Here is a 24699-nt window from a genome sequence, read left to right as displayed (position 1 = left end):
TCTAAGCAAGTAATGCATGGACATTATAAAAATTGATATTAAGTGTTATAAAGATTTAAATTATATTTTCCTTTAGAAAATAATGAATTTTCCTGTTTTCTCACATTCAATATCACAGATTTTCTTTATTTTTTAATCTCTAATAATCTAGTAGACAAAAAAATGGCACTGTTTTTAAATTCATGATTTTTGGATACTGGTACAGATTATTTTATGTATGTTTTTTTCTTTTGTTATTTCTGTGTTATATGTTCTTACACCTTTTCTTTACATATAGAAATTTCAATTCTCATGTGAGTAGCCAACTTCTGTGATTTCTGGCTTTGATATTAGACTTCCAGCCTTCATTATTCTGAGTCTTAGAACAGGAAGAGAAGAAAACTGCAGACACCTGAGGACAGCAACAGGAACTGAGAAGCAACAGCTTGAGAGGAGAAGAGAAGTCGTGCAAAAAGAGAGCATGGAGATCGAGAAAGAACAGCTGAAAGGTTCTTTAGTTTAAGGCTAAATAGAGATGATAACGGGGCTTCTGTGGTGGTGCTTTTGAGAGAAGTCAAGGCCTCACACATGCCAGCCAACTACTGTACCAGTGAGCTACATCCTTATCCCTGAACAAAAACGTATTTCTTGAAACAAAAACCAAACAAAAACCCAACCTTTGACTATCTAGGTTTGGAGGACAAAGTGAGGTCAGGTTATCAGGTTTGGTGGCAAGCATCCTTACCCACTGAACCATCTCACTGGTCCCTTGGGAGTTTTACATATTTCTCACCTGTTAAACTCCATCAATGAACCGTGTCATAAGGTACTAAGGGCTACACAATGAGCTCTCCACATTGGGACTGAGTAAATGCCACTTACATGTGAACTCTGGATGAGTAAACGTATGGAATAAAGGTTAATACGAAAGTCACGCCTACAAATACAATTATAAATACTGCAGAGAACGGGAAAGAAAACATGTGAAACTCTTCAGAAAAGGAAAGCTATTTTGTAGAATAAATATTTTAAAAACAAATACATTTTATAAAGTAACGATTTTCACTTTTGCTCATGTTTATCGGTCCTGGATTCTCTCCCTTGGAAACCTAGGTTAAGACTGTGTTGGAAGGAAAAGAACTGACTGAGTCAGTGCAAATGTAGCCAAATTAGTAATCATAAGATGAGCTTCTTTTACTTCTTTGCCTCTTGTCTACGACAGAGTATACACACAAGCCTGGGAAGCAGACTAGGTTAAAGTGAGACATGGAACAACCCATAATAACAAGAGAGGCTGTGCAGTCGAGGCTGTGCTAATTATCAGCTCAAGATTAGAGCTCACACCTTAGTTGGGGGTCAGAAGGTATCTGAAAACAGATTAGCACATCTGACTGAAAAACACGCCTTTCTGGTGTGTGATGTGTGTAAATGGAGACTCCTATATTGATAACACAGCTGTTTTCTAAAAATTAAAAACAACATAAAAGTTTAATGTGCTGCAGGCTGTCTCCCTCATTACTCTTCCTCCCTGTACGGTTATCATTTCCAGCGTTTAGAGCTCTTTTTATAGCGAAATCATTTTTATGATCACTTACTATGCTCTGTTCACTTTGGAATGGCAACTTCCTCCAGAAGAACAGAGCTTTGCTGAGAAGCAGGAGGGCACGTGCCCGTGTGCGACCACGTGCATGGGAAAGGGCTCTGAACCAGCTCAGTGTCCAGCAGCGGGCGGAAGGAAGAACCAGGGCAGTGGCTTAAGTGATCTGGTGTGGGAACGGATGCCCTACTTTCAGAGAGCCACAAATCTGTCCTGCCGCCTTCACAGAGAAGAGATGACATGCCAAGGCACATCAGGTGACCACACACGTGTCTGCCCTGGGGAAACACACTAGGGGAGCGTTAGGGAGGTGAAAGCCCCTCACTGAAGGACAACGTGGAAGATGGGCGTGGCCTGTGTGTGCATAAATCACAGAGGCTGTACAGCTAACAGCCATCCTAGGATCATAGGCAGACTTGACTTGAAGGCTGTCCTGGGCTCACAGGTATGTCTGGCTGTGGCAGTAGGAGCTGCAGCCTGTGTCTGTTTTGCAGGAAACAGGGTTTATGAACAGGCAATGTGTACGCATCCTTTCTAAAATCCTTCACTACACCCTACTTCTCCTCAGCCATCTCTCTTCACCCTGCTCTCTTCATACCACACGCCACAAGTGAAATTATAATGTGAATTGTTGAGTTCATTTCTGTAAGCCCAATTAAAATCAGGGATTCATGTAAGTGGGGCTTTCCCTTACTCAGCTATTTATCTTTAGTATTCTCAACAGGATGAGTATTTTTCGAAGAAATGAATGACATAATTTCCCAGTTCTCCGGCCTTTTCTTGCCTTTATCTCCTTAAATTGGCGTAGACCCACATTTCACCATCCCATCAATGTCCCTTTAGCAGCTCCATCTGTAATCCGTTACATATATTTCACCATAAGAAATAAATCTATCTTCCCATTTCTGTTTATCTCTGCATGTACACATGTACAAGCATGTATGCGCATGCACACACACACACACACACACACACACACACACACAGGCTTTTTTGCTTACTCTTTTCTACATTTATTCTCCTGCCATCTAAAACATACAGAAAGAAAATAAACACATCACTGTGGCAGATTGTCCTATAAAGTTCATCCTATCCTACATATAAATGGACATAAGATGAAACTTGGAGCCATCATACCTTGCACATACACTATCCAACTTCAGTTGAGGCAATATTGTTCTCTTTCTTCTGTGCTTATCTCTGTCTGTCCTCTGCCGTTTGTTCCTTTCCCCTTTCTCAGAGACATGCTAGCCTCCTTTTGGGTCTTTCCAATGAGACACAGTTGACTATCTACTCATTTAAAAAGTCACTTTAGAGAGATGGTTGATGGGTACAAAGATTTCTTTTGTAGTGACAAAAACTGTTCTTAAAGTAGATTGTGGTGAGGCTTATATGTTATGAATATACTAAATTTATTATATACTGCCAACAAATAAATTAAATCATGTGTGAATTATATCTTAATTAAGCTGCTAAAATTCTCCCTTAGACCTGGGGAGAAAGAATTGAAAAAAGAATTAAGTGTGTATACTTACAGTGCTCAGTAATAAAAAGATATATTCTTATTTCAAGAATATCATGTAGTTAGCTACCTGTCTTAGGAAATAAACAGTGTTTACTTAATGAGTGAAAAACCTAATACATAGGTATAAAATATATATGTATGATATAAAAATAACTATGGGAGATAAGTGGAAAGCTATACAGTTAAGGATTTTTTGATAAACACTTGTATTGTGAAAAGAAAAGTTAAAGAATATTAACCTTTTAAAAATTGTCTTTAGAAAACAATGGTCATGAAAAATAAGCATTAAATTTTATTTAGTATGGTGGTTCCTCAAAAAATTAGACATGAAACTACCCTGTAATCTAGAATATAGTCTAAAGAAATGAGAGCGGTGATGTGGACGGACACTTGTATACCAAAGCTCCTAACTCACCACATCCAAACTGTAAGAACAACTTAACAAAACATGGAATGCACCTACAATGAATATTATTCACCCTAAGAGGGAAGGGAATTCTTACACAAGCTACAAGATGGATGAAACGTAAAGACACAAAGGGACAAGTGTTATCTGTCCTTGCTCATATGAGGTACCCAGAGCAATCAAATCCGTACAAAGAGAATGCAGAGTGTGCTTGTCAGGGTCTGAAGACAGGGTGGCCACTGTTTGTTTAAAGCAAAGGTCATTTCAGTTTGGGATGTGAAACTTTGTTGTATGTGGACAGTGGCAATAGTTTATACAATAATATGATTTTTCATCTTTTTCTGCACTGGAGATTGAGACCAGGGCCCTGCACATGGTAATCATATGCTCTTCTCTGAGCTGCACTGTCAGGCCTATGTGAGCATTAACACCACTGAAATGCACAAAGTGACAACAATGGTTAAGTTTTACATACAATCATTTACCACAATAAAACCCTTCATCTATAGTTGTAATGTATTTACTTTGTTAAAATAAAAGTATGTAATTTAGCTTACACTTGTATCAGTTATATATCTACTGTATGCCTGAATGTCATATGCTCAGCTTAAAATATCCAACTGGACAAGTCAGTTGTCTCATTCTCTAATCTTATGTCCTGAAATCAATCAGAAAACATGGTTACTACCAAAGACACACAGGGGATTCTTCTAGATGCTGCTGTCAACATGGTACAGCTAGTCACATGCTCCTGTGTAAACACTCAGTTCCTTGTAATGTGACAAGTATTTCCATTACTATGGGGGGTGTTAGTACTCTTCTAGAATACACTGTAAATGTAAATAAATAAATATAGCAATTATAAGATAAAATATAGTAAACTTTCTTGGAAATTATTAGTGTGGTGGCGGGTAGGTGTTAATTCAAAATGAAAACAGAGGGCAAAGCACACTGAGTAAGAAAAAGAGGAAATGGCCAGTTGTCTAGCTATGACAGACACAGGTTAAGAGCCATCTTTGTGCCATAAATTAAGCCATAAGCTTTAATGACATGATGTGCAGAGCTAGTGGCATCATTTCAGACACACCAAGAGATGATATTAAAGATGAGCATCTCACTTTACACGTTTCTAGTGACTGCATGAATTTCAAAATTCAAACTATACAAGTCATTCACAACAATGTAAATAATATAGTATGGTAAGTAAAACGGAAAGATATAAAAATTAGTTCTAGAGCATAAATTCAGGTATAAGTTGAGTATATAGGGAAGTTGATAAGTATCACAAGGGAATATGAAAAATAGAAGACAGGCTGAATGTTGTAGAGTCACTGGCACTTAACAGAGCAGAGTAGCACATGACAAATACTGTTTAAAAAAGGAGAGTCTGTTTATTTACATATGCACATACGTTTTGCACGTGTGCATGTGTATGTTCGCACATGCATGTTATGTGGTGGTCACAGAAAAACTTGGGAGAGTTGGTTCTCTGTTTCCACCATGTGAGTTCCAGGCTTAGAGTCAAGCACCCTTGCCCTCTGGGCTGACTGGCTAGCCCGACTTTTGCTACGCTATTCTAAGAATTAAATTATGTATTGTTTCATAGTATTACTTGCATGTGGCTTTGACCTCAGTGTCATATAGAGTTCCATGATGCTCTGAACCATAAAGTCAACAGTTACTCCAAATGAGATGCTCTGGAGGAATGTGCAGCTCAGAGGCAGGGCATGTGGTACCCTGAGGAAAGCCCCAGGCGCAACCTCTAGAGCCCAGTTAGCTAATCTGGGAGATGGAAAAGCATTGGGAGTTAACTGGCCCAGCTCTCTGTCTCCACAGTTTTTAAAACATGACAAAGAGAAACTCACAATGTGTACAATTTAGGGCAAAAAAAAAAAAAAACTAATACAAAGTGCGTTTATGTACTAACATTTATCTGTCATATAAGTCAAGTGATCACATGCTAATTTATCTCAATATGTACTTATGGATGTTCAACATAATTAGCTAATAGAATTACAGAGGAATGCACCAAGTCCTAGTGAAAACAGGACACGTTACACATCACCATACCGTATCCTTAAAACAGACACCTGCCCTTGTGAACCAATGCCTTGCCTTAAGTAGTCATCTGTTCTACAATCACATCCATGTTCGAGGTTGGATCTGTGCAAGTGTATTATTTTTCCCACAAGGCTAACACATTTAGGAGGAATGTAACTAGACTAGAAACACTTAAAAGAGCAAATTTTTCTTCAGAAAATTGGTTGAACACTGCATTTGCCAATACTGTTTTTATTTAGTGTTTTGTCAGAAAATACTTGACAAGGATAAAGCAAGCCTCATTACTATTTAACACAGAATAATGATAGCAAAGTTTCAGACTTCAACCTCACTATTAACTTCTACATAGATGTGCATGTCCTCATGAACTACACCAAATCATGCTTTACTGCATTTTGCCTTCTGCTCACATATGCATAGTGAACAAACGGCTATTTTCCTAATATTTCAAACTATGTGAGTAGCTTCCAAATTCATAAACATTAAAAATCTTACTAGAATTCCTTAACAGGTTCAAGCTTTAAAAACACATTTTTTTTCCCTATGTGATTAAAGCACAGCTCGTCCTGTTTTAGTGGAGCCGCTTTGCTGCAGCTTCTCCATCGGTTCCTTGGAGGACAGAGAGATGGGATGACCACTGTGCAGCTGGCAGGCTCAGGGCAATGGGCTTCCTTCTGCGTGGCAGGACTTACCTCTCTCAGCACAGGGTCGGTTATTGAGTTCAGGCTGACTGCCCCTTCATAGGTTAGGTAATAGAACACGTTGAGGGCTCGCACTGCCTCTGGTCCTTGCTGTTTGTAGCCAAAAATGAGATCAATCCATTGGTGAAGCTGGCAGGAAACAAATTCACTCTCCAGGGCCTGAAAAACAGTATGGACCATATCACTATGTGAAGCCTATGTCGGAAAACATAGATATTTAGAAAAATAGTAAAGCTTAACATTAAACTTACTTAAAAATAAACAAATGAAACCAGAAAACCCAGGTACGGTGGTATGTATCCGTAATCCTACTTGGGAAGCTGAGGCAGGGGGATCATAAGTTTATAGGACAGGCTGAATAACTCAATGAGACCTAGTCTTAAAAACCAACAAGCCAACCAAAAGCAAAGCAATGCAAGGGAGTTTGGCTCAGTCATCTGAGTGGTTGGTTACCTGACCACAATTCCTAGTTACTTATGTTAAAAGCAGGTGTAGTCACACACATCTGTAATACCAGAGCTAATGACAGGGACAGGAGCATCCCAAGACCTTGCTGGCCAGATTCAGTGAGAGATCCTGTCTCAAAGGCTAAGACGGAGAGTGGTTAAGGAAGACATCTGATATTGCTCACACACACACACACACACACACACACACACACACACACACACACACACACACGGAAAGGAGGGAGGGATGGGAACGGGGAAGAGGGAGAAGTGGACTGAGAAGGACAGGACAGAGCGAAGGAATGGAGGCTCAGATCAAGTGCGGAGCACACGCTTTGTGCTTGTGAGGCCTGGGATTCAGTTCCTGGTACTGTTAAAACCAAAAAACAACCCCCCTGACATGCGGTTTTCTAGTTGGATCTGTTCTGTTGTGTATGTATGAGAAATGTCCTGGCCCTCATCATGCTGAGCTGTAGCAATCACTTCGGCATTCTCCCACTAAGCACTATGAAGACTCGGTCTGGGCTTATCTTGGTTGTACTTGTAAATCAGGCTTGACAGCCACTCAATTCATGCTTCAAAGAAAGGAGGTCATAGAGGGAAGGGCTACTCTGAAAAAGCAAATGTGAAAACATTAAACATTTTCTGTTCATTTGGGATATTAACACTTTTCTCAAATTAAAACATGTCGTCTCCTGTAGCTGTAACCAAATTATTTAGTTATTTTGATTGTGTTTATAATAACAAATTAGATTTTGTGGGGACTTATAACTGCTGGATTTTTATTCTACGTATGAGTACCAAGGCAAACACTTTATGCTATTAACAGTGATCAATAAATAATGGATGAACAGGATCAAATATTCACTTGAAACGCTGGGCACAAGAGTCACTTCCTACTCATCACTGTACCCCTACGTACCCCTACTCACTAGCACCGTGTGCCAAGTGTGGGTGTGTCAACCCATACCCGCTGAGCTAAGTCAAGCTAGGAACGCCAAGGCCAGAGACTTTTAAGGAATCGGTTCCTCTTTCTTCTTTATAATACTACAACATTATTCCAACACCAGAGTTCAACACTAAGTGGTTTAGGTTTTCCAACAGACAATGGTGTTCAGACCAAGAGCTGTCCAAGGTAAATCTGAGCCCCGATTCTGGTAACAGAGCTCAGTTTTGGCATCGAAACTGTAATGGCTGTGATGCACTTTTCTGGCAGTGTATGCTTAGGATCAGAACAAGAGGTCTGTAAGTTTCAGGGTGCAGTTGGCCAGACCTTCTTTTCTCTTTGCTGCTGGAGACAAGAGCCCAGGGCCCTGTGCATGCTTTGTTGCTGACTCACTAATCCTTAGCCCCGAATGGACTAACTTCTAGAGCAAACATCTGATGAGATCTAAGCCATCTTGCCACAAATGATAGACACATAGGGTCACAGGAACACGTGCATGTAAACATGTCATATTAAAACTAGTGCCTGTGGATAAGAAAGATATTTATAGTTAAACACAATGTTTTCTTTAAAAATATTTAACCTGGATTGCAATACTATCAAGTATAAAATGCTAGTCTTTAATTAAATCTCCATGCACCAACTAGGCAATTCTTACATTCTAAGTATATCTGAAATGAAATTGGTCCTAAAAATATCTGGTTAGCTTTCCCTGTGAAAGTTACTGTTTTAGATATCTATTATGAAATTCACTGATTTTCCACTTTCCTAGAGAGATGGTAAGGAAGCTCAAAACCACTTCACATTACACTTGATATAATAAGAGGGTTCTGATAATCAAATAAACCCCCATTTTAATTACATGGATTTAAAATCAGTCTAAATATTGAAACTACCAGTATAAGTTGCATTAACTTTGGCCTTGGAAGGAATGGGAGGGGCATGTTTAAAGTGATACATAAAAACAGCAATTGTCTTAATTTGTGTGCAGTGCACTCCACACAAAAGCCCTAAATATGTTCAAATTAGAGCGAGCTGCTTGATTGTCACTACAGTCTCATGTCACATTAATGCATGACAAACATTAAACCATACACTTAAATGGCAATTTATATCATTTAAATGTTTACTGCCAGACTAGCTCATCACTCATTTAAATGTGACTTTCTGACAGCTAATTTCAGTTAATTTTCTCCAATTCACTTAATTAGAACTTTCAATCAGGGAAGGAGTTCCATGTATCTTCCAAGAGTGCATCCTTTTTGGCTGTTCAGAACTGCGAGCTAATAAGCTGATGAAAAGGCCGGCGGTAGGATTAATGTGTAGAACATCACTGCACAAAGCAAGCTCCCAGCATGCATTCTGAGAAAGAACATACTTATTTATGTGAATAATACTCTCACCAGTAGTTTAAATAAAAAACGTTTAGTTCATAGATTCCCACTATTGAAACAATAAAAAACCTGCATCCAAGCTAATTAAAAATTAATGATTTCAAAATTGTTTAATAAGATAAAACAGCCAGGAGTCTCCTGAGTGTCCATGCATTGTGATTTGAGACTATAAAATTCTAGAAGGCTCAGAAAATGAAGAAGTACAAATGAATTTTCTCAATATTAAAGCTCTACAAACTAGGGCAATTTTGTTTTATGTGTCATCAAACAAAGAGCTGCTGGTTTCCTAATGGTTGATCACTTCTTTATGCACATCTGAAATGGTTTGATTTAAATGCTTTACATTTTATATCTTGATACTGCTTCAGAATTTTAAACAAAACACCCGGAAGAAACAGCACTGTATGCTCCTACTATGCTGCAGACACACGGCAGAGCCCTCACACGCCAAGGCTCAGACTCTCCTCGCTGCCACAGGTCAGTCCTTAAGGGGTCAAAGGGGAACTCAGAGAATTACTGGCAGAATTTATTCAAGGAGGTTATAAACACATTAATGAAAAAATAAGTATAAGGGAAAAAAACCTCCTAAATGTTGTTGTTTTGTTTGTTTGTTATAGCAGCACAGCGAAGCTTTAAGATGAGACCTGAAAGAACTGTGAGCGATGAGGGTGCCTGGGAAGGTTTAGAATCTTCCAGTACAGAGCCAGCTCAGGACTTTGGCTTCCTTTTGACAGCACTGAATGACAGCTGCCTGGCCCAGAGCGGGCACTGATAAACAAGTGTACAGAGTACACACTCGAGGGAAGAGGAGGGGGCAAGCAGGAGGCTATTAAGGACAAAGAAAATAACTCAAAGTGGAATACTTCAGATTTATATCTTATAACGTGTTTTGAGAGTCAAAAACATAAAGGAGGAAATTGCTATTAAAAGTTCTTCAAAATCTCTTTCATATATGTCTTTAAAAACTACCCTATATAAAATTTATGTAGGTCCACATTTCCAGAGCATGTGCGCGCACACACACACACACACACACACACACACACACACACACACACACACACACACACCATGCACACCACGTTGGTGGAATGCTAAGCATTTAGGACAGACAGTCTTCATTAAGGCTGGAGTTAAATAAGGTTTGCAGCTAGGGGATAGTAACATTTTTTCCATGCTGCTTCTCAACCCAACCAATCAATTGTAAGCACTCCCCTAGCAGGCTGGATACATTATTTACATCCAATGTGTGCTCTGAGTAAAATTTGTAAGAAAGAAAATCCACGAAAATGTCTAACACAATACAGTAATATTCAACTCATCTTGAGTTATTATAAAATAAACCAGTGACTAACATCCAATTGTTAAGGGTCATATAAGACTGTGAAAAGACTACCACATGAAGCTTTGCACAAACTGTCATTCCAATCCAGGGGGACTCATATTAGTCTTGACAAACTGTCTGGGGGCTGATATCTGTTTTATTAATGGGATCTATTAGGCAGAGACCAAAACATTTGTGAGATGCTAAAAAGTAAAGTATATAGATGTCAAATACAAACACTTATTAGGAACTTTCACTTGCTTGGTTCTTATACAAAAATATCAATAAATAAAAGCTTTAATATATCATAAAAAAGAACAATAAATTATTCATAAATGGATGTGTCAGAAATAATTATAGCAAATATGAATATGTGTCCAACAATAAATCTTACAGAAAGAAAGCAACTCATTAAGGAAATGAATTATTTATTGATATAAAATGTTAAATAAAACTATTCTATTTTTGTACTTAAGTAAAATAATTTGCTAACATATATTGTTTACTTTTTTCAAAATATTGAGATATTTGAAAATAATAATTGTAATGATATTTATCATTATTTTTATTACTCTATAAAAAACAAGTTTTTATTAACATGAGAATTAGGTAGAAAAAATCAACTTTATTCAACAGAAGAAAATCTAAATATTTGTTTATGACAAAGGAGCTGTGATTGATAGTCACTTGTGTTTCCATGCTTGTAAATCCCTAACACATGCTATTATCAATACGAACGATATTCTCACTCAGTGCTTTTATAGTAATTTCTATGACTATCAGATCAAATGATCAAGAATCATATACAAATAGAAATGAATATACTGGTAAGTGGGATTCTCGGAATCAGGATGGTATCAACAGCAAGCAAAGAGTAAAGAGTAAAGAAGGCCAAAGGCTTACACAGCCTGGATCCCACCCCTGCACAGCTAAGCCACCTCTTCTCTTCCCAGGCTTACACAGCCTGGATCCCACCCCTGCACAGCTAAGCCACCTCTTCTCTTCCCAGGCTCACACAGCCTGGATCCCACCCCTGCACAGCTAAGCCACCTCTTCTCTTCCCAGGCTTACACAGCCTGGATCCCACCCCTGCACAGCTAAGCCACCTCTTCTCTTCCCAGGCTTACACGGCCTGGATCCCACCCCTGCACAGCTAAGCCACCTCTTCTCTTCCCAGGCTCACACGGCCTGGATCCCACCCCTGCACAGCTAAGCCACCTCTTCTCTTCCCAGGCTCACACAGCCTGGATCCCACCCCTGCACAGCTAAGCCACCTCTTCTCTTCCCACACTCACACAGCCTGGATCCCACCCCTGCACAGCTAAGCCACCTCTTCTCTTCCCAGGCTTACACGGCCTGGATCCCACCCCTGCACAGCTAAGCCACCTCTTCTCTTCCCACACTCACACGGCCTGGATCCCACCCCTGCACAGCTAAGCCACCTCTTCTCTTCCCAGCTCACACAGCCTGGATCCCACCCCTGCACAGCTAAGCCACCTCTTCTCTTCCCAGCTCACACAGCCTGGATCCCACCCCTGCACAGCTAAGCCACCTCTTCTCTTCCCAGCTCACACAGCCTGGATCCCACCCCTGCACAGCTAAGCCACCTTTCTCTTCCCAGGGCATCGGAAGGCCTCTTTCAGTTCCCCAACACAAAATGTCACACCTGCAAGCCTCAAATAAAAAGATAAAGGTCACTGAATAATTTTAACTTGGTGTACATTTAACTATAAGATGCAAATGGCCACATTTTAATGAAAGAATAAAAAAACACTTTCTTAAATTCTAAGTAAACTTAGTTAAGAGAGTCAATGGCGGTGAGTGTACATAGTGATGTCTGAAAGAAGGTAATATACCAAATTATAAACTTGGATTTGTAAGGTTTTTCTTTTCATTTGAAATAGATGTAAAAAGCCTTCTTCCATACACATACGCATACACAAACCACACACACACACACACACACACACACACACACACACACACACACACGCCTGTTATGTTTGCATGTGCTGAATTTCAAACACTAGTGGTAATGTTTCCTTAACATTGATATACGACCTTTGTAATTTACATTGAAGAAAGCTGTTTTTTTCAGCCTAATTAGAACTGTTTCAAATTTTCCTGCTAAATATATGATATAAAGTCCTTTCAACTTTTTTATTCTAAAGTTTCTTTCCATGTCAACTTTGTTCCAATCAAAATATGCTTTGAATTAAATGATTTTGATTGAATATGTGGATCACATTTCACGTCTAAGATTTGAAGTCCAAAAAGGAAAAGTTTAGCCTGTTCAAACAAAGCGAATGCAGCCACTCTGCGGAAGGCTATTCGCTTTAAGGAGACTGACAAATTGTTTGTGTGCACCATCAGGTCCAGTTCATGCAATAGTTGCCAGATTTCCTGTCGCTCTAATAAGATAGATACGTTAACTCTTGAAGTGCTGGCTTCAAATCTGTAGGAAATCTGGCTAACTTTGGTAAATTTTAGGAGTTTACTTCTTTGAAATAAATCTAAAGAAAAGAAAAAAATGCAAAAATTACAAACAATGAGAGTTATAGAAAATGAATTATGTTCATATTGGTTAGCTATAAATTGAGAATGTAAGTGTGTTTTCCAAGTTTCCTTTGCTAAAAATGATAAACATCTGTCAATGATTATTTTTAAATGCATTAATTTCACCTGTTTAACAATTATTTTTATAGGTGAAACTGAAGGAAAATTATATTTAGTCAACTATAATAAACCGACATCAGATTAATTTCTCCAAAACTGGTTACAAGTACATCGAACTGCTCCAGTATCCGGATGTGGTTACCTTACAACAAATATGTAAGAAAAAACATTTAGCAAACTTAATAAAAAGCCTAACTGTGGGAGCTTGAAGAAAGTGTAAAAAAATGTGACACTTAAGATTAATACATCATGAGAACAAACAGGGGGAGAGGAGGGCCACAGATCAAAACAAAAACCCTGTGAGGTACTGAAGATGAAATTATACTTCACAGCTAAAGCACCCGAGATTTCATTAGTCCCTGGAAGCTCAGCAGGCAGAGCAGATAGAGAGATCACTGGTGGAGCTCTGCACTCCGTGCTGCCCTTGAACCGCTGTGCAGGAGGACTGAGCTCCTTTCTACACTTTTATCATTACCGAGGAGAAGTGAGTTAGTCTCATATCTTGATATAACCATCAAGCACCCATGCATCTTTTGGCAGGAGAGCCAGTCTGCTACAATTGTTATTGTGTAGTTTTAAATGGACTAGTCAACCAGCTGTTATATATTTTACACAGTGAAGGCCATGTTGCCTTTGAAATTCATAGTTTTAATCTCAACTGAAGTCTGTATTGCCGTGTGCCAAGATCAAAAGGATTAGGCAAACTTGTACAATTACCTCCTTTTCACAGAGATGATTTTTGGAGTGTTTAAAATACTCTCCTGTATGCTGACATTTTATCCGGCTATTTTCTTTAGAACTATAGAGCATTAAAACATTTCAACCGTAGGTCATTCCTACTCGAACGTCTAGGAATTCGTAACAGACAGATACGTTAAAGTAGTTACACTGTGACACACACAGCAATATAGAGGTTTTCTTACTTATGTCCAGCTAGGTACGGATGGGTGAGGAGCAGCTGTACCAGCCCGTTTGTTCTATTGTTTACATTTTGTGTGCTGCTGTGTAGAAAGCAAAACAGAGAACTTACAACAATGCATATGAGGCCAGAGAAATTTAACAGGAGATAAAAGGTCTGGCAAAAATAAGGACAAGATGGAGATGCCCATAAAAACCACGTTGTGACACTTCGGAATTGTCTGACACGAGCCCTGTAGTTGGTGGTAAACTCTCTAGCAGGCAACATAGAGAGAAAAACTTGAACAATTACAAGAGTCAAAAATGACCACAATTTAAAAACAAACCAGATGGTCTGAAAATACGTTATTTCTATTTCTGAGATAAGAAATTCCTCCCTTGGCAATTATGATGGAATCCAGGTATGTGACTCACAGAGGAACTTACTTAATCCTCAAGTAGATTTAAAGTACAGACAAACGGAGAGGCTGCGCACTCCAGGCAACCCTTAAGAAACCTTGTTTCTCTTAGGGAAGCTCTGAATGGTAGCGTCTAGATAACATTTTGACAAGAACCTGGAATGTAGCCATTCTGTCAGTTAAGCGCAGAACTGCAGATCTGAAAAACAGGTAAACTGACTTATAGGACTTTTAACCTCTCGGAAAGATTTAAGGGCACAAGAGAAAGATAGACGCCCGTACGGAAGGCAGGCCCACCTTCACTTGGATGGGCCAGTGGCCTACATTTAAATGATAGGTCTAAGATTTCCTCTGATTGCAATATTGGCTAAACTTTCCCACACAGATATACAAAAGCTTCCAAATCCCAAGCCCAGTGCACTGCTCCTTGTAGACAGTGAAATATTTGAGGTATGCACAGGGCGCTGGTGAGGTGGCTCGGTGGGTAAAATGTTCACCAAGCCTGACAACCCGAGTTCTCTGTTCAGAACCCACATTTTTGAAGAAGAAAACCAAACCCCACATGTATACACACACGCTAAAATAATTATCATAAAAATAAAATCTATACCCATTGAATGTGCAACTCTAGAAAATAACTGTAAATATGTGTATAGCCTGCATGCTCTCCAAAACATCATAATTATAAAAATATACAACTAAGTAACTGCAGTGCTAGCCTGAAACACTCAGTGTAGTTATGTATGGAAAACTGGGCATCTTCCCTCTTAACCACCATCAAAGACTCTATCTTTGATAGTCAGTTACAAAAGGAAGGAAAACAAGAGTCTATTTGCTCATCTGCATAGATCTGATCAATGTTAGCAGTCTCTTCCCTTTGAAGATGGCTTGACCTAAATCTCTTCTTGCCAGATGCAATTTAATCTCACAGGGATGCCAGGCAAAAACAAGGAGGTGTCTGCATGGCACCAGTGACTCCCTCGACTGACTGCCATAAACCTATACTGGCAAATCACAGTTCCTGGCAAAATAGAACACTTTTCAATCACTGCTCCAAAAAAGCCAATAATGAGAAACCACATATACATGTATGTTGTAGGATTTTTTTTTTAATGCACTGCTAAGTTTGGCCAGAACCAAATTATATCTGTATTTCCTTTGTGTATGCCTTGTATACTCTGTAGATTTAAAAAACTTTCATTCTGCAACTCTTGATTAATAGCAGGGTCTCTCTTATCTATTCAGTCAACAAGCACGTGCTGTGCGCTGCTGTTCTGTGCCAGGCCCTGAGATGAGGTGTCCTCTGGAAGGAAAGGGGGAAGGTGAGTGAGCGCCACAGGAATGACAGTGCACATGAGAGGCCCTGAGAGCCTTCAAGACAGCAGCACAGGGCCTGAGAGATAGCCCAGTGAGTAAGAGTGCTTACACAGTTTGCACAGGACCTGGGCTCAGTACACAATCACCTGCACCTCTAATTCCAGAGGATCTAATGCCATCTTTCAACCTCTGTGAGCTCTTGTACACATAAGGTACACATACATACACACATTCAGGCTCACACCCATACACATTAAAGACACAGGAAGTGAGGACGGAGCTTGGTGGCAGTGTGCTGACTAGTAAGGTAGAAAGTCTGAATTCACATGACAGTACCTGGAAAGAAGGAAGTGGGAGGGGAGAGGAGGGAGGCAGCCAGGGGAGCAGGCAGGTGGTGGAGGGAGGGAAGAAGAAGGGGAGGGTTCAACTAATACCCAAAATATATAAAGAACTCAAGAAATTAAACACCACCAAACCAAATAATCCAATTTAAAAAATGGTGCATAGAACTAAACAGAGAATTCTCAACAGAGGAATATCAAATGGCTGAGAAACACTTAAAGAAATGCTCAGTGCCCCTAGTCATCAGGGAACTGCAAATCAAAATGACTCTGAGCTTCCACCTTTACACCCTTCAGAATAGCAAAGATCAAAAACTCAGTGGCAGCACATGCTGGCGAGGGTGTGGAGAAAGGGGAACACTCCTCCATTGCTGGTGGGAGTGCAAACTTATACAACCTCTTTGGAAATCAGTCTGGTGCTTTCTCAGAAAATTGGGAATAACTCTACCTCAAAACTCAACATATACCCAAAGGATAGGGCTCAGGAAGAAGTAAAATGGAAGATATCATTCACAACTGAATGTTCATGAGAAGGGAGACAGGATTTTGGGTTGACACCTAGCTTTCAGGTTTGCGTTCCAGCTATACTGTAGTAGAAGCAATCTACATGGTAAATTAATTGAATTTTGAATTTAATATTAATATATTAGACTTTTTTTCAGTGCCAAGGACCTGGCAAATACTAGCACATTACTATCAAGCCACATTCGCAGCCCTGTATTTTGTTTTACAGACTTGAAATGAATCCTAAGACTTTATTTTGGACATAAGATTGAAAATTATAACAGGAAATTTTATATTATTTCAATATTAAAATAAAAATATGTCCATACTCAATAGAGGGATGTCCAAGCCCCACCTCTTCAATTGTGTTTTTTTTTTTTTTGACACAGTGAGGGTCTCACTGTGCAGTCCAGTCCAGGTTGGTCTCAAATTCACAACTCTTTTTCTGTACCTCCAATATACACAACTACAGGTATGCCATCCCACACATCAGTTTCCAGACCAGAAAGAATTCTGGGTAACAAAATGAACAGCAAAACTTTATACAAGTGCTGCCCAATAGAAACGTACAGAACCAAATATATAACATTAAATTTTCCAGTAGGCCCAGGTGAATCAATTTTAATGTTTAATCAAAGCTATTATAAAAGCACCGTTTTATATTAAATCTTAGAATCTGTGCTGTTTAATACTCAACATGTATATAATATACATTAATCTAAACAGTCCACATTTCAAGTAATCCATAGCCACAAGGTAAACCTTATAAAGCACCAAGTACCTAAAAGATTAAATGATTTTTCTGTATAGTTTCAAGGTCACTGCAGTTCTCGGCACGGTGAAGAACGGCTAGACCTTTAGACATGACAGCCGCTATCTAGCATCTTCGGGAGCGGAGGAGACGTAATGTTCTGCAGTGCATGTTCTTTCACACTCTACAGATCTCAGGAGAAACATGGCAGCACGTGAAAAATGGCACACTGTTCAGCCTCTTTAAATAAAGACAAAAAGCAAAATCTACCAAGCCCAGTGTCGTTGGTCGACTTACCATTTTTAAAGGTCTCTGGTTAGGACATTGGCTGCCCAGCTCAATAGTTAGGCACCTACAGACCGTAAAATCAGCACTGGGGACAAAAATATTTGTCTCCTTCTCTCTGACTTAGCTAATTTCTTGATTTCTGTCCTCAGTACACTGCAGATGATGTTTTTGTAGTGTAAGATTATGGTATGGGGTTTAGGGGGCTCATTTTCCCTTGGCTCCTTTCTGTTATTAACTCTGTTTGTATCCTCTTTCTGGACCCTAGATCTAGTCAATTCCCCTGGCCTTTTAAGCATGGGGTCTTTTTCTTCTGCTACACTGTCACTGTCCCTTCTCTTCCTGCTTCAGCCTAACTAGTAAGAAGAGGCAGGATGCAGCCACCTCCAATGGGCATCATCCCCATCGCTAGGGTTTCGGATCCAAACTGTGAACTGCACTGTGGATTTTATTTTGGTTTGCTTTGGTTTGATATACTTCAAGTAATTCAACCTAACACACCAACAGAAACAGGGTGATTTTCTCTAACATTTGCAGCCGCTTGCTTTGTTATTCCACAGCCGGTGAATCATGGCGATTCGCCCAGTCAAGTAGGAGAAGTGGTGATCACTCTTACTTCTTCCTCTCACCCCTCAAAGCCTTATTCAACCAAAAACAAGCCTCCTACAGCCTTCTGAGCTTCTCCCACCCGTCTTCCCTCTGGATCCATGCTTCAGTATTTCTTGGCACAGTGATTCTAAATATATCCAAGTCTTTCTCTATCATTCCCCCCACTCGGACTCTGCTGTATACTAATTACCCCTAAAACAAGATTCAGGCGCCGCATTCCATTAAATTTTCACCGGCTCTCCTATGCCTCACGCTGTGGACTTCCAACTTCCACATGTACCGAATCAGCTCAGGATCACATTAAAACTCCTTCCTAGATTTCCACTCAGGGCTTCTGTTACATTACAGCAGGACAGGGCCCAAGAATTGGCCCCTGTGACACATTCCCAGATGATTTAAATGCTGTTGGTCCAGGAACCACCTTTGGGGACCACTTTTTTTTTTTAAAGAAGTAGAACGTTCACACCCTTGAAATGCTCTGTCTCCAGCCATACCCTCTCATGCGTACCCCACAGAGTTCTCAGTACCACATTCTACCATCAGAATTAACTTTAGCTCATATGCTGCATAACTTCATCCATTCTGTTTATTGTACCTTTATTTGCCCTTTCCATGGCCTTGTTCCATTCCCTCCCTCCTGCTCCTCCCTCCCCCATCCCCCCCCCCCATTAGGCGTGCTGAAGACTGAGCATGCTAAGCATATAAGCTTTCACTGCTGTTCACCTAGCCCTTCATACACATCCTTTCTGAGACAGAGTCTTTTCTTACTATGCAGCTCTGGCTGTCCTAGAACTCACTACATAGACTGGGCGGCCTCCAACTCACAGAGACCTGCCTGCCTCTGCCCCCTGAGTACTGGGATTAAAGGAGTGCCGCCATGCTTGGCTATAGTCATCCTTAGAGATTAAAATAAAATGTAGGTTTATCCTTAATTGTTTTTCCCAACCTTACCAAGAAGCAGAACAAGGCATTTCCTCTTTGGGTCTTATTACAAACACACAGACAGACATACACTTACTTTCACACTTTCATGGTAGCACTGCCTCTTATTTAGAGTATCAATATAATATCACACTTATTACTTGTCACATGTGTAGTACTGCAAGACAGATATTTATTGTCGATCTCTCTCACTAACTAAATTTCCTTCAAAGTGTATACTATGTACTATCATTCTCTCTTCCCTATGACTTGCATGTAATAGGTGTTTACAAAATACTGGAAATAAATGACTGTATCACTTAACCTAGCCCCCTATTTAGTTACCTCTATGTCTGTCTACTGCTTAAAATAGCAGCCCCAAAGGGAAGGTGTCATATTCTTGCAATGTTGTGATGACTGATCTAATTATTCAGGAGGTTCTTAAGGCCAATTGAATGAACGAACAGCATTTAAACATTCTAGTGAGTTAGTATGATTCAATCGCTATGTGGAGGGACTACAGTCTTAACAAGTACTACAGTTTAAGCAGTAGGAAAACAGGACAGAAGTTCATCCACTTGATAAATTGTTAGCCTGGCAGTTTTAGCAAATGGATTTCTCTCCTTACTGGCCATTGCAAATAAGGTGTCTGCAATTTGCTACCATTCAATCAGACTTGTGGTAGGGTGGTTACCTGGGGAAAAAGGGAGGCTGATCTCCATACTAAAGTACTATCTTTAAAGGTTTTATTTTTTTTTCTTCAAGAATGTGCACAAGATGGATACAAATAACATCAAGAATGCACTTGACGAAGGTTTTCAGAAGCATGTATATATTATGGGAGGAAATTGCACGTGGGGCATGGGCTTGTCGGAGACTGGGGTGGATGCACGGAGCAGCCTAAGAACAGGAGGAAGGCAACAATAGCCCGGCATCTAGTAAGTGCTCAGGATGTGCCCCACTTCCTGGGAAACATTTTACGTGGATATTTTATTTAAACGTTACAATAATCCTAATAGGTAAGCACTGCATTTGAAAAGGCTGTTTTACAAATGAAACTAAGACTACTTCAGTAAAATGCCTGATGACACACAGCTAGTAAATGTCAGAGCTGAAACCCACACCTCCATTTTGGTGGAGAATGGTAAAGCCAGAGGCAAATATGAAAAATTTAAAACTACAAAATTATCTCATACTAAGAAATATTTGTAATTATTTTCATTTATGATTTAGAAACACTAACAGTGAGTATTAATGAGTAAATATATAGTAAGCCAAGTGTACCAGTCAATATGGAGGCTTTATTTATAGGTTTTGCTTTTCTTTCAAACAGGCTTTTGCACTGCCACATCACTTTTTCAAACTAACACTTTCATCTTGTATTACAGTTTACATTTCTCTGTTTCTTGCTAGAATGTGGGTTCTAGCAGGCATAGGCTGTCTGTATCTGCATCTTTGGAAACCAACACATTGTAGACATTTGATAAATATTTACTGAATGGAGTAAGAATTTATACTCTGGCCTCTTTCATTATCTTTATTGTATATTAGTCAGCAGCCTTCAGATCAAGGCAGACAACACCAATGATATCTGGTGGTTCGTAAGCTTAAAAGGCTCTTGATAAACCAGCAATGCATTAAACAAAACAACCACTGGGGAGAAAAGAACTAACAAGAAAAGTCCATTCTGCTTATTTGTGATTATCTACAGAGACTAGTAACTTACAAAAGTGCAATTTCATGTATTTTATATTTTTTGTCTTGATACAAACCACTTCAAATCAAACTGTTGGGTGGAAAGAACTGAAAAAAACAAAAACAAACCTCATGTCTATTCCAACTTAGGTAAACATTTTCTCTCTTACCCACTCAGACATATGTATTAGTTCTGGGGCAATGTTTTAAACATTTTCATATAACTATGTTAAACAAACTATTCAATAGTTTTTTTTTTCATTTTTAAAAATGTTGTAACATAAGCATTTTGTTTTCTGATTCTAGTGTCTCTTAGGTGTGATATGATAATTGCTTTTAAATTAAACTACTGCACCTGATTAAAAATGAATAATTGTTTTGCTTTTTACAGCTTTTTCACAAGTCCAGGTCACCTGGTAAAGCACTCAAAGTGTTTAAAATCAGAGTTAGAACTGCTGTTGGGTTGGGAGAACTGGAGCAAGAACTCAAATGTGTTTAATCCTTAAACCACCACTTTTCTCCTTTGTTTAAAAAATATAACTCTCCTTAGTAGGATCTCCACAGGGCAGTGTGCTCCTACTCAAAGGATGCTGCTATAATGTCAGGATCCAGCATGGATCTGAGTAGCAACACCGACATTTACATTTTCCCTAACCATGTAGGTGAAAAGACAGGCAGCATGGTAAGAGTTAATTGAAACATTCCTGTTGGAGAAGGACTGAGGAGTGGGGGAGGGGATGGTGGGAGGGGGAGCAAGGCCGAGATGCAGAGTTAATCAGGGAGCAAATCCAAAGCCAGGCATGGATAGGCCTCACTAATGAGCCTCAAGTACCCTGCAGTGGTTTTCAAACTTAACTGGCTTCAAAAGATGCCACCCCATGACAGAATGCAGCTAGCCATAAGAGGAGGGTGATTAGAATAAATGACTGCGGTAATTAACTCTGATGTGAAACCACCTGATTGGAAAAGAGAAGCCAAGAGCTATTTAGCTGATGGTCCTGCAGCAGAAAAGGAAGCTTTCCCTTTCTCTTGTGTGGGTGTTCAGTCAGAACTCCACTCTTTCAAGTAGGTATTTGGTAGCACTAATGAAAAGCAGCTTTCATTCAAGGGCCTCTCAAGGGCCTTCCCATTCATTTTGAAAGGGGAAGAAAATAAAAGCTTCAAAGTAGAACTAATTTACTTTACTCCCTTACCTCTTGGTGAATTTTGCATTCGAGAAGCCTACTTTCTTGTTCGTGCTAGCACTCTACCTCCAAATGATGTCATAAAACTAACTTTATAAAACTTTTGGGACATTTAGTTACTGAAGGAAAATAAAAATTTATTCTTTCCTTTTAAAACGATTTACATAGAAAACTCAAAACTGATAGTAATTAGCTGTTGACTGGTTAGAATACTTTCCAAGTGTAAGGAAAGGGGGAGCAGGACAGGGGTGAGGATCGCGGTTAGCGCAATGCAAGGAACAAGGCGGAAGGAAGGAAGGAAGGAAGGAAGGAAGGAAGGAAGGAAGGAAGGAAGGAAGGAAGATAGCTTTCTTGCAGTGCAAACTGAGCCAAAGAATTTACCTTCCCTCTTGTTGGCTCTATTTTATTAGGAGAGAGAAAGGGAAGGAAAGGAGAGAGAAAGGGAAGGGAAGAGAGAGACACAGAGAGAGAGACAGAGAGACAGACAGATACAGAGAGAGGAGAATTACAAAGATTTGGGGGTATTACTACCTGCTGTTTTACAAGTCATCATCAATTCATCAGGCCAGTGTTGCTCTGTACCTGCTGAGCTAATGTCCTCCCACACACCCCTCCCCCAAACAGGTTCACCAGCTTTCCCAGTAACCGAGTGTAGTAGCACAATAACGTGGCAAATGTTTATGCCTACACTCGGATTTATTTGACAGCTTTACACCTTTGGGCATGATATAATTAAATGTTTTGACAGCTAAACAAAAACTGTATAAATTTAAAAGCTATTAGGAGCTCAGCATCTAGAATCAAAATGAAGTAACTTGCTTATACCTAAGTCACTTTTAGCAAGGCATTCCAATAAAAAGCAGGCAAAAAGTATCTGTCTATCCCGGTGTTTTAGCTAATTCATTCTTTCTGTGAAGGACATTCCCTTTATGAATGCTGGTGGTGAGTTTAATACTTAACAAAGGCAACTTGAATACACATATTATATATATAAGATGATCAATAGAAACTTCTAGGTTATGTTCCGTAATTTGAGGAAACCAATATTAAAAACTCACTGACTAATAAATACTATATTAGTTTAAAAGACCACTGTGCACTACTTAAAAACATTCATTAACACATGGAAACAAGGGTCCTTCAAACTTAGCTACTAAGGACTAGGGAGAATAACCCTCATCCTTGTAAGGGGCCAAGTTCTGGTGTCAGTCTTCTTGATGCTGTGGCCCTAAATTCATGGCTTCAGAGAAGCCCATTGCTTACAGTCAGAGCTTCAGACAGTGTTGTCATCAGCAGTGATATTAAACACACTGACTACAAAGCTCAGATACTTCTTTTAAAATGAAAAAAAAACTATATAGGAAAAATAATTTGTCCATTAAACTCCTCTTATTTTGTTTTTTTTCTCTTCTTATTTTGTTTAGAGGTAGAAGGCTGTCTTGTATTTACTACATTGTATCACAGCATCATTTTGGAGAGTACAGAGGCTTACAGTCTGTGCAGTGAGTTACACTTCAGTAAGCACCCATTAGAGCCATTACTGGCTCTACCAATATAAAATAATATTCAAAATTCTCTTTTAATCATACAGCAATCTTGGGAGACACTTTATCTTCAATAGAGGTAACTGATCAGTTGTTTATTTAAGAAACAAGTCACTACAATGTTTGGAAAGCAGTCTACTTTGTTTTCTCGATGTTTATATTTCACTTAATCACCCTTCCTGGAAAGACAGCTCTAGAGAAAGAAAACCCTGAGAACTAAATCCTGTTTAACTTACACACGGCTAAAGTCAAGCAATTTAGAAAAAACATATTCTAAAAAGAGCTTCTTATATACACTTGCAAAAGCATTACTGCATTATCTAAGTGTCTTCTTCCCCTCGCTTGCTCTAACAGGCTGGATGTCTTCTGTATACCATATTCAATTTCTCTGGCACATGGCCTGAAGACAGAATAAACTTCTTAAATGTTCAAATATCTGGTGGTGTACAAACTGTAGAAAGAACAGCCTGGGGACTCAGAAGCTGAGCTGAAATCCAGCTCTGAATTTATTATTTTAAATAATTGAACATTTGAGTCAGGTCGTTTAAACAGTGTCGTTAGGTGATGGCGTGTGTTTGGAGACATACTGGGTAACGGACTCAAAGGCAGGTACTGAAATAAGAGACTGATGTTCCTAGAGGGCGGCATACGAATGGTCTTCTTTTTAATGTCAAATAATAAAATGTATTACTTCATTTCTCAGCTGGCAGCAAGTTTTAAAAAGTACCACCCCATATGCCCAATAAAAACATATATATCTGGGGCTGGAGAGATGGCTCATTGGTAAAGGATCTGAGTTCAATTCCCAGCACCCATGTTGGGTGGCTCATACCCATCTGTGATTTTCAGCAGTTGGGGTGGGGGATGGAGGTGGGGGTGCGCAGAGGCCTCTGGCCTCAGTGGGTATCTGCAATCATGTGCACATATCGACACACAGACACATACACACTCATAAAAACAACAAATATTTTTCAGACTTTGTGATTACTACCACAGCCAGCAGTAAGCATCCCAATATAATTTAACTGAGAGCCCAGGAAAAGGAACAGAGCCCACGTGCCTTCCCCTAGGAAAGGTACTGTACACGAAGTATTTAGAAACTACGGTGGCAACTCTAGGATAGGAGTTTGGTGACCTTTGGCTGAGATTATCTGGGCACATAAACATAATATGC

The 24699-nt window shown here is 39.5% G+C and overlaps 1 protein-coding gene across 5 annotated transcripts in view; it reads right to left on the bottom strand.

Moving 5' to 3' along the window:
* Positions 1-24699, bottom strand: part of LRBA (LPS responsive beige-like anchor protein) — a 539428-nt gene that overhangs the window by 59772 nt on the left and 454957 nt on the right. For all 5 annotated transcript variants that reach the window (XM_084768541.1, XM_084768543.1, XM_084768544.1 and 2 more), the window contains one exon: positions 6261-6428. In XM_084768541.1, the coding sequence (XP_084624667.1) occupies positions 6261-6428 (168 nt within the window). The remainder of the gene's footprint in view (positions 1-6260; positions 6429-24699) is intronic.

This window comes from Acomys minous (assembly GCF_964271855.1).
Source record: "Acomys minous genome assembly, chromosome: 19".
Taxonomy (NCBI): domain Eukaryota; kingdom Metazoa; phylum Chordata; class Mammalia; order Rodentia; family Muridae; genus Acomys; species Acomys minous.
Note: the sequence above shows the minus strand (reverse complement) of the source record. Positions and strands in the feature narration are given on the sequence as shown.